Consider the following 17,981-nt stretch of genomic DNA (forward strand, 5'->3'; position numbering starts at 1 on the left):
ATTAGTGCTGTTGAGCCCCCTGTCCTGTATCTGTTGGTGTTCTTGGAAAAATGTCTATTCAGATTGTTACCCATTTTTTACTTGGGTGGTTTTTTCAGTTGAGTTGTGTGGGTTCTTTGTATATTTTGGATATTAACCCCTTATTAGATACATGATTTGCAAATATTTTCTACCATTCTGCAGGCTTTTTCATTTTGTTGATGGGTTTCCTTTACCAAGCTGAAGGTTTCTTTTTTGATGTACTCCCACATGTTTGTTTTTTGTTGCTTTTGATTATGGTATCAATTCCAAAAATTGTTGCTAAGACCTCTGTCAAGGAGGTTCCAGGAATTTTATGGTTTCAGTCTTATGTTCAAGTCCTTAATGCATTTTGAGTTGTTCTTGTATAGAGTGTAAGATATAGATCCAGTTTCATTTTTTTCATGTGCCTATTCAATTTTCCCAACATAGTTTGTTAAAGAGGCTGTCCTTTTCCCATTGTATATTCTTAGCTCCTTTGTTTTAAATTAATTGATCAGATATATGGGTTTATTTCTGGACTGTCTATTCCATTCCATTGATTGACAAGTCTTTTTATGCCAGTACCATGCTGTGTTGATTATTATAGCTTTATAATATACTTCATAGTCAAGGAGTATCATGTTTCCAGCTTTGTTCTTCTTTCTCAAAATTGCTTTAGCTGTTAGTGTCTTGTGGTTCCATACAAATTTTAGCATTACTTGTTCTATTTCTCTGGCAAGTGCCATTGGAATTTTGATAGGGATTATTTTAAATCTGTAGATTATTTTGGTGTTATGGGCATTTTAACAATATTAATTTTTCCAATTCATGAGCATGGATTATCTTTCCATTTCTTTGTATCATCTTCAGTTTCTTTCATCAGCGTCTTACAGTTTTCATTGTACTGATCTTTCATCTCCTTAGTTAATAAATTTTTTCCTGGGTATTTCGTTCTTTAATGCAATTATAAACGGGATTGTTTTCATAATTTCTAATAGTTAATGAATGTATAGAAATGAAACAGTTTTGTATATTCTGTATATTGCAACTTCACTGAATTTATTACTTTGACAGTTTTCTGGTGGAATCTCCAGGGTTTTCTATATCTAATGTCATATTGTCTGCAAACAGTTTTACTTTCTTTATAGTTTGGATGCCATTTACTTTTCTTGCCTAATTGCTTTGGTTATAACTTCCAGTACTGTGTTCATTAAAGATGGCAAGAGGGAGCTTTCTTGTCTTATTCTTGATCATAAAGAAAATGCTTTCAGCTTTTGTCATTGAATATATTTGCTGTGGGCTTGTCATATGGCCTTTATTATGGTGAGATACATTGTACATAGCCTTTTAAGTATGGTAATAGTATTTTTAATTTAGCATAATGCATTTGACATTCATTGTTTTTGTCATTAATTCTATCCTTTTTATTACTGAGTAGTATTTCATTGGGTGACTGTACCATAGTTAGTATTTAATTGTCAGTTGAAGGATATTTGAGTTGTTTCCAGGTGTGGTGGCTTATAAATAAAGTTGTTGCAAACATTTATGACAGGTTTTTGTGAATGTAAGTTTTTATTTTGCTTGGCTATATACATACTGAGGGTGGAATTGCTGTTTATATAAGAATATGTTTAACTTGGTGAGAAACAACCAAACTCCCTTCCAAAATGGCAGTACTGTTTTGCTTTCTACCAGTGAAATGTGAGAGTATATGTATGTCTGCATGAATGTGTGTGTGTGTGTGTGTGTGTGTGTGTGTGTGTATGCATGCATGCATGCATGAATATATTTATAAAAATATAAATGAATATGTACATGTATATATAAACATACACACAAGGATGGGTGTTGATGCGTCTTTGTTGGCCATAGGTATTGTAAGTTTTTAATTTACTCATTCTAGTAGGCATGTAGTGATATCTTATTGTCGTTTTAAGTTGCATTTCTCAAATGCCTACAGTTGAGCATTTTTTCCATATGCTTATTTTTTATATGAGTATCTTCTTTGGTGAAGTGCCTGTTGAAATCTTTTGCCAGTTTCTTTATTAGGTTGTTTTTCTTATGATTTTGTTTTGAGAGTTCTTCATATATTCTGGAGTGCTTTTTCAGATTTGTGTTTTGTAAATACTTATTTTCAGTCCTGGGCATGCCTTTTCATTCATCTTTCAAAAAGGAGAAGTTTTAAATTTTTGTGAAATTCAGTTTACTAGTATTTTTCTTCAATGGAGCATACTTTCTGTGTTTTATCTAAGAAATATTTGCCTAATTCAAGGTCGTAAAGATTTTTCTTTTATGTTTTCTTCTACAAGTTTTATGGTTTTGGGTTTTACATTTAAATTTATGATCCTTGTAAGCTTGTTTATAGTACAAGATATGGATGGATGCTTATTTGTTTTTGCACATGGATGTCAGGTTTTTCAGCAAATGCTGGTAGAACAACTAATCTCTCTGGAATTACCTTTGCACATTTATGTAAATCTATTGGCTGTATAGGTGTGGTTCTATTTCTAGTTTCTCAGTTCTGTTCTTTCAAACTATATAAGTCTATCCCCTCATCCATACAAAACTGTCTGGATTACTAGATCTTTATAGTAAGTGCTAACATTAAGATAGTGGGTACACACAGGTTTTTATTTCTTTTTCAAAAGTGTTTTGGCTATTTTAGATTCCTCTGTATAAATGTTAGAATTAGCTTGTTGATTTTTAAATGGGGAAATAGTCTGAAGAAGAGGTGATAGAGGACTTGAGCCATGAAGTGTGGATAGGCATTGAAAGAAATGAAAGTGTATATATCATAGGAAATAGAAAACAAAAGTTACACCAGAAAAAGTGGAAAGATTAAAAGGGGAGGAAGAAATCATAGGAAATCATAGGAAAAATTGATGTGAAAATTCTAATCTAGTCTAATTACCTCTTGTTTTCTGCAGGGTAATTAGATTGTATTCAGTATGTTTAGGTAGGTGGGAGGGAGTAATAAGTAAATACAAGAGGCATTAAAGCATAGTGAGTGTTAGGTAGAGACCAAGACCTAATTTGGAATGTTAGCGTTATAAGCTTTGGTTAGTCAAATTGGATGCTGATGAAACAAAATGAAAGTCATCTAAATATTTTGGAATTTTTTTTTTTTAAGATTTTATGTATTTATTTGATAGAACACAAGCAGGGGGAGCAGCAGGCAGAGGGAGAGGGACAGGCAGGCTGTCCGCTGAGCAGAGAGCCCAACACAGGGCTCGATCCCAGGATCCCAGGACCCTAGGATCATGACCCGAGCCAAAGACATGCTCAACCGACCGAGCCACCCAGGCACCCCTATTTTGGAATTTTGAAGTGATTGATTTATAATCCCAGGTCTCTGTTTTTCCTTTTAGTGTTTATTTGTTTTGTGTTGCTGCTCTTGTTTTCTGGTATCCCACATATGAGAGAAAATTTCCAATGTGTAGAAAAGGAGTTATATTCTGATTCTTTTATTTTTTTTGTCCTCATAGTACTTTAGCTGACAAGTAAACTGTGCCTTTACCCCTTTATAGAATTAGAAGTTTCCTTTAGCTATCATTGTGGGTTACCATATTACCTTTAGATAGAAGTATAGCAACTATTATGACATCTCATTTTCATCCAGGGGCTTTATTGTCATGTATGCCTGTGCATTTTGTTTGGGTAGGTAACTAGTTTGGTTTGGGATTTGAAATAGATTCTTAAGAATAAACCAACTAGGAAAAAAAAAAAAGAATAAACCAACTAGAAAGAAAACCTATTGAATTCAAGTATTTTTATTTTTTTAAATTTATTTTAAATTTATTTTTTTAGTAATCTCTACACCCATCATGGGGCTAACCTCATGATCCTCAAGATCAAGAGTTGCATGCTTTTCTGGTTGAGCCAGCCAGCACCCCCAAATCCAAGTATTTTTAAAGACCAAAACAGTCCTCGTTACTAAACAGTTATCTAAAAATTTGGTTTCTCAGTTAGGATCATAGAAGAAATAATGCCTCTGGGTTCAGCAAGTATTTGCTATCACCTTATATTAAATGTACTGGTAAGTTTTAACCCAGTTGTCTTTGTCTGTTCCCCAGTATTAAAACTTGCTATTCTTGTTGTGGGAACTGTGCTCTCTCCACCTGTCCTTGACCATTGTATAGATTACCTGCTAGGGTTGACCCTTGAATGACTTGGAGGTTAGGAATGCCAATCCCCCATATATTTAAAAACTCAGGTATAACTTTAGACTGCCCTAAAACATAACCAGTAAAAGCCTACTGTTGACTGGAAGCCTTACTGATATAAATAGTCGATTAACAGTTACATGTGTTATATACTTATCCTTACGATAAAGTAAGCTAGAGAGAAGGGAATGGTATTTAGAAAATTGTAAAGAGGAGAAAATACATTTATGGTACTATTAAAAAAAGGTCTGCTTAGAAATAGAACTAAGCAGTTCACACCCAACGTTGTTCAAGGATTAACTTCATTACCCTCATCCTTTGTGATAAGGATGTTTTATTTTCCCTTTAGTTGTACTCTTTCAGCATAGTGACAAGAGGGAGTAATGCAACTACCTGATAAGAGTGAAAAGGAATTACAAGAAATGCCACATTCTTTATAGCATTGTTTGAAAGTAAAATATATATTCTATAACTTTATTTTTCAAGTAGTGCTATGAAAATGGTATAACCTACATGAGGGCAAAGATGTTGGTTATCTTTTTTACTGTAGAAGTTTTAGTGCTTGGTGTAATACATGGTGGTAGTAGACCTGCAATAAATATTTGTTGAATAAATGTTAAACTGGTCAGAAACATGAAATTCCAAAGATCTGAGATTATTTTTTTTCATAATCATGTGTGATTTTACCGTCCTAAAACATGGGTTTGTTTTGCTTTGTTTAGAATAGTGTTTAGTGTTTTGTTTAGAGTGGGAGATACTCATGAAAACTTTGGGTTCTTTTTGAATGTTTGCATTATTATGATCTGTGGACTTTAGTTGAATATGTCATTGCAGACAAATGTAACAATATGATCCTACTATGTGTAGTGTGATTTGCTGGGTACTGTTTTTTAATATCAGATGGTGAGCCCATTCAGGGAAGGTACAAATTTTATGTGACAATTATAATGATTAAGAGTTGTATACAGATGGGGCACCTGGGTGGCTCAGTGGGTTAAACCTCTGCCTTCGGCTCAGGTCATGATCTCAGGGTCCTGACGAGCCCCACATCGGGCTCTCTGCTCAGCAGGGAGCCTGCTTCCCCCTCTCTCTCTTCCTGCCTCTCTGCCTACTTGTGATCTCTGTCTGTCAAATACATAAATGAAATCTTTAAAAAAAAAAAAGTTGTATGTAGTTAAAAATAGATACTGGTGAGGAAATAGACACTTCAGAAATGTTGCAGCTCCACGGTTATTTTGCTTCATTAAAGAAGGTAAACTTAGATTTATTTTTTCAGAAAGGAAAATAGTCTTTTTTTTTTTTAAATTTTTATTTATTTATTTGAGAGAGAGAGACAGTGAGAAAGAGCGTGAGAGGTGAGAAGGTCAGAGGGAGAAGCAGACTCCCCACGGAGCTGGGAGCCCAATGCAGGACTCGATCCTGGGACTCCGGGATCCTGACCGGAGTGTAAGACAGTTGCTTAACCAACTGAGCCACCCAGGTGCCCAGAAAGGAAAATAGTCTTAATGCTTAAGACCAGATGGGAAGCATGGATGTTAGGTGGGTTATTCACTAAATAACATAATGTGTTTCATAACCTTTGGGAATAAATGCCAGTATAAGAACAGATTTATCTGAGAATATTTAAAATGTATAAATCATTGACATCTTGCTCTAAAATGTAGGCAGAAATATCTAATGTGGGCTTAATTTTATCTTCCTCCAGGCTCTTGGGTGACTCAGCTGGTTAGGCATCTGCTTTCAGCTCAGGTCATGATCTTAGGGTCCTGATATCAAGTTCCGTTTTGGGCTTCCTGCTCAGTGGAGAGTCTGTTTCTACCTCTTACCCCCCCCCCCCAATGATATCTCTCTTTCTCCCTCTCTCAAATCAATAAAATCTTTAAAAATTGAATTTTGTCTTCCTCCAACTTTGGGAATTTGCCAGCAGTCTTTCTGCCAAAGATTGCTTTGCAAACTGCAGTTGAGATGACCACTTAATATTTGTATGGAAATAAATATGTGTCTAATGATTTGTATTTTAGGGTTGAGTAGTTAGAAGTCTCTGATTCATTATGAAGCAGTCTATGATAGTTGTAGTATTCTTTCTTTCTTAGACTGAATTCTAAATGAAATAATAGTAATTGTGGTGAACTATAGACTTGGATAAAATGACCTTAAATTTAGATAGGATGGTGAGAGGGAAGCCCTGGTTTAACAGAAAAAACATACATCTTTATATGTATTATACTGGCTGTTCTTTTTTTATAAGTTGCTCTAGATAACCACTAATAACAGAAGTTCAGTTCTATCCTTTGTTTGCTCTGATTTCGCTCAGATGAGTTTTTTCGTTTGTTTGTTTGTTTTGGAAGGGGAGAAGTTAAATTGTGTTATTTTATTAGCCTCAGATATAAACTCTGAGATTTGGGATTCCTTAGTAATAGTATATTTGGGTGTATTTCATATATATTTTATAATATGCTATTCACTAAAACAACATGATGTATAAGCATTTTACATTTTATTTATGGTTTTGGAAAATCCAATTTAAATTTTTCTAGGGCAAAGTAGCTCAAGTGCTACGTATAATTTTGCTTGTAACTGGGGGCACCTGGGTGGCTCACTTGGTTGGGCTGCCGACTCTTGATTTTGGCTCAGATCATAATCCCAAGATCTTGGGATCAAGATTGGGCTCTGCTCACAAGGGAGTCTGCTTGAGGATTCTCTCTCCTTCTGTGCCTCCCCTGCTCGCTCTTGCATGCTCTCTTTTTTTTTTTCTTTTAAAGCTCTTATTTATTTGGGGCACCTGGGTGGCTCAGTGGGTTAAAGCCTCTGCCTTCAGCTTGGGTCATGATCTCAGGGTCCTGGGATCGAGCCCTGCATTGGGCTCTCTGCTCAGTGGGGAGCCTGCTTCTCCCCTCCTCTCTCTGCTTGCCTCTCTGCCTACTTGTGATCTCTGTCTGTCACATAAATAAATCTTAAAAAAAATTTTATTTATTTGACAGACAGAGATCATAAGTAGGCAGAGAGAGGGAGGAAGCAGGCACTCTGCCGAGCAGAGAGCCTGATGCGGGGCTTGATCCCAGGACTCTGGGATCATGACCTGAGACGAAGGTAGAGGCTTTAACCCACTGAGCCACCCAGGCACCCCGCATGCTCTCTCTTTGTAAAGTAAATAAATATTAAATATTGCTCATCACTGAAAAAAATTGGAGTACATTTTCCATATAGTTTGTATTTTATGAGTTTACATGACGTTTTTTCTGTGTAACAGAAGACTGAGAAATAAACTAATGAGAATCTTCACTGTGTGGTAGTGATTAATTAGTCTTAAGTGGTGGAGATTATGACTAGTTTATTTTTAGTTTACTTCATGTAGGAACTAAGAAGTTCGACGTAATTAGGTTCTTGGTCCAGGACTGATGGTAACTCTCAGAAATTTTGCAGTAGAATCTGGGGGGGGGGGGTCATGTAAGTGATACCCCAAGGTTCAGTGAATGAAAAGTGGATGGCAGGTTTAAAGAAACTTATGTAGTTAGCATTTGGGGAGTTAGGTGGAATATTTTTTATAGCGTTGGAATAGGTTGAAGACTGGGAGATTAAACAAGCTGTGTTGCGAAAGGGGCTTTTATTGTACTCCGTTACATGAGCAGGATCCCTAGTATAAATTAGGTTGATGTAACAGTAGGATCTAACAGTAGGATCTTTTGGGAACTGATATAAGATGTAAAAATTAGAACCCATGGAAAAACCAATTCAAAAACCTACTTGTTTCATCAGTTTGAAAAAGAAGATAAGGAATTAGCTGTTAGGCTTTCCAAAATGAAACATTCCTATTTTTTGGATAGAAAAATATCAGTATTTGGATAGAAAAACTCAGTATTTAAGCCTTAGAACGACCTATGAGACTATTTGAAACCACACTGTCAGTGTCAACGTTGAGAGAGTTAAATTACATTTGAATTATTTTATATTTCACATTATTTTAAAGTAGGTTTTTGTGGTATGTCTCCAATGTGAAAAGTTGATGCTGAGGAACTGAGGAGGGAAAATAAAGCTGAATAGGAGGCTTCAGTATTAGTTGAATTAAATTCATGTATAACTTAATTAAGTTACCCAAATTTGAATTCTCTACGTCTTTGGTAGCATATTTGAAAACCTGATGTTTGAGACAGTAATGATCACCAGAACTATAGACTCTACTAAATTGCTTGTTAGTTAACCCAAATGTAAGATGTTACAGCCTTTTTTTTTTTTTTAAGATTTTATTTATTTATTTGACAGAGAGACACAGTGAGAGAGGGAACACAAGCAGGAGGAGAGGGAGAGGGAGAAGCAGGGTTCCCGCTAAGCAGGGAGCTTGATGCTGGGCTCAATCCCAGGACCCTGGGATCACACCTGAGCTGAAGGTAGACACCCAGGAACTGAGTCACCCAGGTGCCCCTAGATTACAGCTTTAATCAGACTCTCCAAATCTATATTCATTTTGCCTTAAGTGACTTGTATTTTCATTGGCTTCCTAATCAAATTTGAAAGAGATCTCTGACCCCTAATACGGCAGTATTAATATTACTTTGGTTTTACATGTAAACACTGGTGAACATTTCATGGATTTGTTTTGCGGGTACAGATTTTGTAAATTTTAGTGGAATTAGGAAGGTGGAAATTTATGGAAAAAAAAAAAAAAAAGGTTTTGTAAAGTAGCTGTTTTCAAAATTAGAATTAGAGGGCCAAGAAGATAACAGCAATTATTGACCTGTCTAGATTATTAAAATATTTAGGGGAATTGAATATGTGAGTTAATTACCATTTCCTGGGATTGATTTTTAGAGAAGTATTGACTGAAAATTGTGAGGTGGAAAAGGCAGGAAGAATGAAATGTGGCAGATTTTAGGATTATAAAGCATATACTCTTCCACAAATATATATTAAGTCCCTACTTTGTGGTAGGAACTATATAGCAATAGAAAAAGGATATGCCTCCACACAGAAATAACTCATAGTCCCCTTGAGGTACATATCATGATTAAAAGCCACATTAAGTTGACCTCTGATCCCATGCTCTATGGTTTATGAAAATGATCTAAAATTAATGAAACAGGTTTTTTTTTTTTTAATATTTTATTTATTTATTTGACAGAGAGATCACAAGGAGGCAGAGAGGCAGAGAGAGGAGGAAGCAGGCTCCCTGCTGAGCAGAGAGCCTGATGTGGGGCTCGACCCCAGGACTCTGGGATCATGACCTGAGCCGAAGGCAGAGGCTTTAACCCACTGAGCAGCCCAGGCGCTCCTTGGTTTTTTGTTTTGTTTTGTTTTTGCATATTTTGCTGTCTTTATTTTTTACCCATCTGCAATGTAGTGAATGGATTTGTAGCATGTCATTGAGTTTGGATCTGTTTGATTTGGCTTTGCTTAATCTTGTGTTTTTGTGGAATCTTATATTAGCTTGCAGAAGTACTCACAGAGATACACGTGCCTTGTGCACAGTGGAAATTCTGAAAACCTTGTCATCTAAAAATCTTATTTTAGAAATGGGACACCTAGGTGGCTTGGTTGGTTAAGCACCTACCTTTGGCTCAGGTTATGATGTCAGGATCCTGGGATAGAGTCCCACATCATGCTTCTTGCCCAGTGGGGAGCTTTTGCTTTTCCCTCTGCCTGCCACTCCCCCTGCTTGTTCCCTCTCTCTCTCTCTCTCTCTCTCTGACAAACTCTTTAAAAAAGGAAAAGTATTTTACATAGGTTGAATGTGGTAGAAGTCAATTTTTTGTTTCCTGTGGAAAATGATCCTATTCTTTGTGCTTGCAAAGATCTGGGGTATGTATGAGAAATAAAGTATGCGTTAGTATTAACCAAATTGTGTGTTAAGATTAAAGCAGAGGGCTTACCCTGGGAAATTGGAAGCAAATTACTGTTACAGGTGAAGAAATCTGGAGAACTTTCTCTTTTCACCTTTTGGTAAAGGGAAAGTGACTATTTTACCTTCAGAAATACGAAGAATAGGTATGGTGTAGAAAACTTTGATTGTGTTCTTATGAGCTAGCTGTATTTTTGAAACAACTATGATACCACTAATTTTTCTTTATTCTCTGTATGTAACAGACCACCTGAAAGTAAATTCTATTGAATTATAAGTTCTAAACTCTACTTGGAAGCACTCCCATATTTAGGCATTTGGTTTTGGTGTGTGTGTGTGTTAAATATGAACAAAGAACCAACTACAAAAAAAAAAAAAAACAAGGTGATTTACAGATAGCATGCAGGATTTTAATTAGGCTTGGGGCTTTGTCATTTGCTTTTCTTGCTACCTCTGAGCTCAGTTTTATTTTCTGCCAATTATTAAGCAGTAATTCTTGTGTTGGACCCCTTGAATGGTTACTTTTAGGGCCATTTGTCATATGCTTCATACATTGCACACTTGAGGACTTTTATACCTAGTTGTCATCGCTCATAATCGTTTGGTGATTATTCTGGCAGTTACTTGAACAAGATTATATAATATTAGTTTCAGTTAAGGTGCCCATGTAACTCCATCTTCAAATTTGGACACTTTTTTAAAAAACTATTTTTAATTAGTCTCCACGCCCAGTGTGGAGGCCAGCATGGGGCTGAACTAGGACCCTGAGATCAACACTTGAGCTGAGGTCAAGAGTTGGACGCTTAAATGACTAAGCCATCCAGGTGCACCCTCCACCCAAGTTGGACACTTTTGAGAGTGAAAAGGACTTATATTACTTAAGAACATCAGATACAGCCAAGACTGGTTCATACTAAGAAAATATCATTATGTAGGATGCTTTTGACTACCAGTAACAGAAAACACAACCTGAACAACAAGTGAGGTATATTGGCTTGTGTATCCAAAAAGCCCAGTGTTTGGGAGCCCTGTGTTATGATTTGGTGGGGGCTCTTTGTTTCTCTGTTTTCTAGACTCTTACTTCTATGGCTGGTTTCCCTTATAATTGTCGGATGGTTCCCAATAGCCACGTGGACTATATTCTTCTTTCATGACTAGCAGGAGAGAGAAGACTGCTCCTTCCATAAACATAGAATGAATCTTAAGCCTCGTGATTATTAGATACTTCTGAACTAATCTCTGCGATAAGAGGAATGTCATGTGTTGATTATCTTAGATATAAGATATTTGAATATCACTGAGGCAAGAGCATGAATTACTCTGATATTCTTTGACTAGTCAGAGTCCCTCAGAAAACTGGTATAAGGTCAGTCAGTTTAGGAAAGCAAGACAACTAAAGGAAGGAGAAGGGAATGGATGTTTGGAATAGAATGGATGTTTGGGAAGCAACCACAAAGTTCAGTGTTAAGTCCGGTGTCATTGTTTGCATTTTCCCTTAGGCATCTGTTAACGGAGTTTCTGCACGAGTCACACTGGAGATGTGTTTTCCTTATAGTGAGAATTTGTAGTATAGAATGACTTAGTAACCTGGCAAGGGGAGATAAAAAGAAAACTTACCATTCCATTTTTCTTTTTTTCTATAAGACTGTAGTAATTGATGATCATCTTTTTTGTTTGTTTAAACAGACTAATAGGGATGCCAAAGGAAAAATATGATCCTCCAGATCCTCGAAGAATTTATACCATCATGTCAGCAGAGGAGGTAGCCAATGGGAAAAAATCTCACTGGGCAGAATTAGAAATCTCGGGTGAGTGGAATCTTGAAGCATTTAATCTAGGATATAATAGCAATAATGAACATGAGTCGAATATTGTCATATTTATTTCTTTGTTGTACATTTTAAAATATGTGAACTAACTGAGAAAATACAGGATGCAGAAGTACTAGTGTTTAGTTTACCTGTGACTAAATATCTTTATTTCTGGTCATTCTTTTGCGATAATACCTTGGGCCAGGTTGGCATCTGTAATTGAGGACATTGGGAATTCAGTTTCTCAGTAAACCAGGTTCTTTTATATACTAGATTTTGTTTTGGCTATTGCAATTATTTTTGCAAATTGAAATCTTTGCAATTCTTCTGTCATCCTAGTTTTGGCAGAGTAGGAAATGTAGAGGCTATTAGTTTATTCTACAAATAACTAATCACTATGTTACGTGACCTTTCATGTTTAGGATTTGTTAAAATAGAATATGATTTCTAAAAACTTACAGCCCCAGTCTACCAGTGAGAAAAAAAAAAAAAATCAGACAAACCCAAACTAAAGGACATTCTACAAAATACCTGACTAGTTATTCTCGAAATTGTCAAAGTCATGAAAAACAAAGAGAGAGTGAGACTTTGTCACGGACTGGAGGGGACTAAGATATGATGATGAAATGGTAAAATGCTATCTTGAATTGATTCTTAAAACAAAAAGGTGTAAAAACTGGTGAAATCCAATAAAATCTGTAAATTAGTAATGTATCAATAAAAGAAGTAATGTATCAATGTTAGTTTCCTAGTTTTGACAGATGTACGATGGTAATATAAGAAGCTAACATTAGTAGAAAACTGTATGAGATGTATACAGGAACTCTATTATCTTGGTAACTTTTTTGTAAATCTAAAATTATAAAGTTAAAAGTATTGAAAATAGAATATAATTACTGCCTTTCTTTTATGAATTGGTACAATACAGATAATATGTAGAATGTTTTTTTTCCTCCAGTAGGCTTTCATTTGGAAGTGTTAACCACATTATAGTGTCAATAGCAAGAATTACCTGTACATTTAGCTAAAAGGTAACTGGGTGGATAGGTGATTGGTAATGAGCAGAATGAATATGAGTAAATCCTAATGGATTAACCCAGGGTTTCTCAACTTGGCCCTGCTGACATGTAGGGCCAGATAGTTCTTTGTGGTCAGGGCCAGTTGTGTGCAGTTCCTGGTCTTCACCCACTAGATGCCAGTAGCACCACTCGTCTCTTTTTTTAAAGATTTAATGGACATTAATTTCATGGTAGACATGATACTGGCATTTTGACAATGAAAATAGTTATCCAGCAATTTGGGTCCTTAATATGAGAGTTTTCAATATAAATGTTTAAATATAAGTTAGTATTAACATATGTAACATTTAAATACATGTGAGTATTAGCATGAGATATTGCCATCTTGTAAAGAATTCCATTAAAACACACATGGGATAAAAGATTGCCATAATACATACCAGTGGAGATCTTTAGGACTGTAATTCACATAAATTATAATTTTTTAAATTGAAGTAAAGCTGACACACAGTGATACATTAGTTTCATTTGTACAGCATCGTGTTCAGCAGCATTCCTGGCCTCTACCCACTAGATGCTGGTAGCATTCTTCTAGTTTTGACAACCAAGAATGTCTCCAGATTGCCAAAGTCCTTTAGGGAGTAAAATTGCCACTGATTGAGAACCACTTGATTAAATCCTAGGCACAACTGGAATAAGTTTCTTTTGCCAGAGCCTCTCTTCACTTGAAAACTTTCGGTCCTATAAATACAAAATCCTAGCTGGCACATTAAGCCTGCTTTTATACAGCATAAAGAAACCTGTGAGAGAAAGAACCCCGGACAGATGTAAGCTTGAGTTTACTGGTTGGTAGCTAGCATTTACTGTTTGAGATTTTGTGTCCTCTCTACCTTCCATTGCTCTTTTAATCAAAGTCTGTTATTTCAATACTGACATAAAGTTAAATTCTATTTTACTTTTGTAATGTATATAAAGTGATCTTCTTATAAATTATTAAGATAATACACATTTTAGAGCAGCTGTGGCTGGGTGATTTTCCTAGGTTTATATAGCTAGTAAATGGTAAAAGTCAGGATCTGAAATAGGTTTTCTAATACACGTTCCATCATTGAGCTGTCGGATGCTGACTGATTGCTAAAGCTTAAAGTGTGACCATTTCACTTGAGTATGTTGCATTTAATGCAAAATCTTAAACCAGATTTGTTAATAACACCATCAAAAATCTGGGGAAAGGTAAGTCCTTTAGGGGTAAAATGGTTTTCTAGTGATCAACCTAAGGTTGGTTCTAAATCTGTTACTCTTATCTTTTTTTAAGTTTGTAGAATAACCCAGGCCCAAATTATGGATAAATTGTGCACTACATACTTTTTGTAGAGTATGTAAGAAATACTTTTGTTAGGACTGCACCTTAAAATAAAATTCAAGACTATTCTATCATAAAAGCTTAAGTCAGCCCCGTGTTTTTCTTGAGAGCTTATCATCACCCTGACTCCAAGGGTCTCATTATGGTACATCTCATTTAATGCATGGAAGGTTCATGAGGAAATAATGTTGTCAGGCAGAAATGGCATGAAATTAAAGAAGGGCCAGGTGTGTTTGGAAGCAATCAAATGGCATTAATACAAAATTAAACGTCAAAGATAAATAGTATCTGTATACATTGTAGTCTCTTTTTTTTACTCTTCACTTTTTACTTCTTAAAGTTTAGTCTTTGTCTTAGGCGTTGAATTTAATGCTTCAGTATTTTGCCTTTTAGGTAGAGTGCGGAGCTTAAGTACATCACTTTGGTCATTGACACACTTGACAGCACTGCACCTAAATGACAATTACCTTAGTCGCATTCCACCTGATATTGCCAAGCTTCATAATCTGGTTTACCTGGATCTGTCATCCAATAAACTCAGAAGTTTACCAGCAGAACTAGGAAACATGGTGTCTCTCAGGTAAGAAAATATTATAGAAAGGGCTTACTGTATAAAATTCTACGTTTACCAAATAAGAAAATTATGAGATAGTACTCCTCTTACAGGAGGATTTCCGTATGTGTTTAAAAATAAGTGATATAAACTGTCTAAACATGGTGCTTGAGTTGGCTTCCACTGAATATTTCCTTTAACTTAAAGGTTTCTAGCTAGAATGTGCTTATATTTCTTTTGACACACTTGAGGTGGGGTGGGGTTGGGGTTAAAATACTAAGTCTCACTTGAGGTTCAGGTGTGTGATAAGAGAATTGTAAATAATTGGGAAAATATTCTGTTCTCGTAGTAACTTTTAGGAACATATCTCTGTTCTGTAAGGCAAAGTATACTTATATATCACAACTCTTAAAGGAAACCTTTAAAACTTGATAATAAGTGGATTTATTTCTAGTCTTTCAGGATTCTTTGAGAATTTCTTCATAGGAAAAAATTGTAGGTCCCTTAAGACCTTGTATAAATGTTCTCAGTATCAACAGAGATTGTTTGTCTATGTTTATATGCTGAGAAGTAATTTTTTAAAAATCTAAAAATTTAAAAAATTTAAAAAATTTTTAAAATTAAAACATATATATTGTTTTAGAATCTTGCTCCTCACCATTTCTTTATTATATGTTTTTGTTGGTTTTCTTTTCTTTCTTATTTTTTTTTAAGCACTTTTTAGCTGTCTAATGAGGGGCTATTTATTTCGTCTGTAGTCTGGCCAAAATTTCAAAATCATAAATGTGGATCTTATCTGTATTATCCTATTATCTGTATTATCTTATGTTTTATTTTCAGTGTTTATGTTCTGTGTCTGTGATTATTCATCATAGTATCTTCGTGTGATTACAGTTATCAGTTATAAAAATTAATAAAGGTGATTGGCTTTTTTTTTCCTATGAATTAGACTGGATTCAAGGATAGGGGTTGTCTTTGGGTACTGAGAATACCTGTCACTCTGATTTGTATCTCATGGACATTTGGGTGAGAGAAAAGGGGATGGATTTAGCCCGAGAATGATATACAGTTCTTACAACTTTTTAATAATCTGTGTTAGAGAATGTGTAAATTATAGAAACACTGTTAACAGTTGTTACACATTTTGTGGTACTTTAATATTACACAACACTTTTGGATTAAAAGTATAAAAAAATGCCTTGAATGTAAATATCACTCATAGTATATTAAGGAAGGTTAAGAAAACAATTATGTATTAATAAATATATATTTATATATTAATAAATTCATTATATATTATATATTATATAAATACATATTTATATATAAAATTTATATATTTATATATTAATAAATTACATATTAATAAAGTTTGATATATTTAAACAGTTTTTATTTATTTATTTTTAAAACAGGGAATTGCTTTTAAATAACAATCTGTTACGGGTTTTGCCTTATGAACTTGGTCGGCTCTTCCAGCTACAAACTCTAGGTTTGAAAGGTGAGTGATTTTTTAAGAGATGACAGGATCTCAGTATTGAAGTGTTTGTGAGCCTTTTAAAGCTAATTTTGGTTACAGTATGGGTCAGGTTTAGCACAATTTTGAGAATGTAAATATGCTTTCTTTTGAAATAAAGTGGGTTTTCATTATCAAATTGAGTTTCAGAATTTCAGCATGCTGCCATCATTTTAATAAACTTGTATAGGGAGGTTTTTTTTTTTGTATGTCATGTTTAATTTTCTAAGAAATCTGATATTAGAGGAGATATTTTAAATTTAACATTCTAGTTCTCCCCACTGCCCTTTTAAAGGAATGACTCAATAGAGTAAACCCTAACCAGAATGATCCATGTGAAGTTTTGATAGAGTAGATAAAATAGCATTGACATATCGGATAGGAGAGAGAAAATGATAATGGTAAAATGAACTATACCTAACAAGTTTGATTATTCTTAATAAAATGTATCAATTCACAATATATGCTCCTTGATAATCTCATCTTGATCAGCTTGGAATGAAAGTCCTTCTTAATTCATATAAATACTGAAACTTGTCATAGTTTCCTCTTATAGCATAGGAAGAAGAGTTTATTTTGAATTCAGAGGACTAAATACAGATGTACTGTGTTGGTTAAACATTTTATTCTGTGCTCATGAGGAATGAACATTAACCAAAGCCCTACAAAGTAAACACTTGTACTATTTTCCTTCTTCAAAGACAGTTTGAGTCTCTGTGAACACGTTCTGTTTGCTTTGCTTATGTCGTATAATGGACTGTTAAGAATGAAGCTTCAATATGAGTAGAAAGAATCCTGACATTTTTGGTTGAAATGACAGAAATGGTATTAGACTTCTTTGTACAGTTAACCTTTTGTAAATTACATAATTATATGAATGGTCTGTCCTGTGTTCGTAGTTTCTCTCTAGGACTTCATTGATATTTTCTGTTACATATGAAGTGAACCAGAGGATACATCGTAGGTCTAAAATATTTTCTTGAGGTTGAATGCAAAGCAACTGTTGGGTCACTTCACCTTAATCTATATATGATAAACCTTATTCTTATAAAAGTAGTTGAAATAACCAGCTAGAGTTGGAGTGGGAACGGGTCAATTCTTTTCTATTAAATAATATTACGGAATTGTTGTCATTTTTTATAATCTTAGATTCATGAAGTATAAAATTTCACTGTAATACTGATTGTAATAGTTTTTTTGTTTCTAACAACATACTGTTTCTTTTAACACCAATTAGAACAGCTGTTTTCCTCTTGCTAATATTGATGGAGAGCACATCAGTGACAAATGAATAATTTACTGTTGAACTCCATGATTTACCCTTTGTACCATGTGATGTTCTGAAAAAGCAAATATTACATATCCTACTGTTTCATAACTCTATTCTGTGTTATCTCACATAAAGAAAGATTCCCATAAAATTTATACTAAGCATCAACTGAATTAATCATTCTGAATATCTGTTACTTCCTCAGGACTTCATTCTATTTTACTAGTTAAAAATCTTTATCTTCCAAGCTACTGTTTTTGCTGGTCTTCAGTCCTGGTGTCGTTTTTGTCTACTGAGTCATATTTGTTAAAATCTCTTAGGCTGCTAGTCTTTGAGATTAGGTACCATCTTTGCCTTGTGAACTGTAACTTACCTTTGTTCATGCCTGTAAGTAAATTCTTTTCATTAAAGAAAAGAATTTTTCTTTAATTTGCCTTGTGAACTGTAACTTAC

At 34.7% G+C, this 17,981-nt stretch overlaps 1 protein-coding gene across 1 annotated transcript in view; it reads left to right on the forward strand.

Annotated features, from left to right (window-relative positions):
• LOC111149014 (CCR4-NOT transcription complex subunit 6 like) overlaps positions 1-17,981 on the forward strand; it is a 119,044-nt gene that overhangs the window by 27,318 nt on the left and 73,745 nt on the right. Inside the window, exons 2-4 of the mRNA XM_022505892.1 lie at positions 11,683-11,804; positions 14,583-14,769; positions 16,158-16,243. Of these exons, the coding sequence (XP_022361600.1) occupies positions 11,693-11,804; positions 14,583-14,769; positions 16,158-16,243 (385 nt within the window). The 5' untranslated portion in view covers positions 11,683-11,692. The remainder of the gene's footprint in view (positions 1-11,682; positions 11,805-14,582; positions 14,770-16,157; positions 16,244-17,981) is intronic.

The sequence above is a fragment of the Enhydra lutris genome, unplaced genomic scaffold (genome assembly GCF_002288905.1).
Source record: "Enhydra lutris kenyoni isolate GAN:26980312 unplaced genomic scaffold, ASM228890v2 scaffoldscaffold21, whole genome shotgun sequence".
Taxonomy (NCBI): Eukaryota; Metazoa; Chordata; class Mammalia; order Carnivora; family Mustelidae; genus Enhydra; species Enhydra lutris.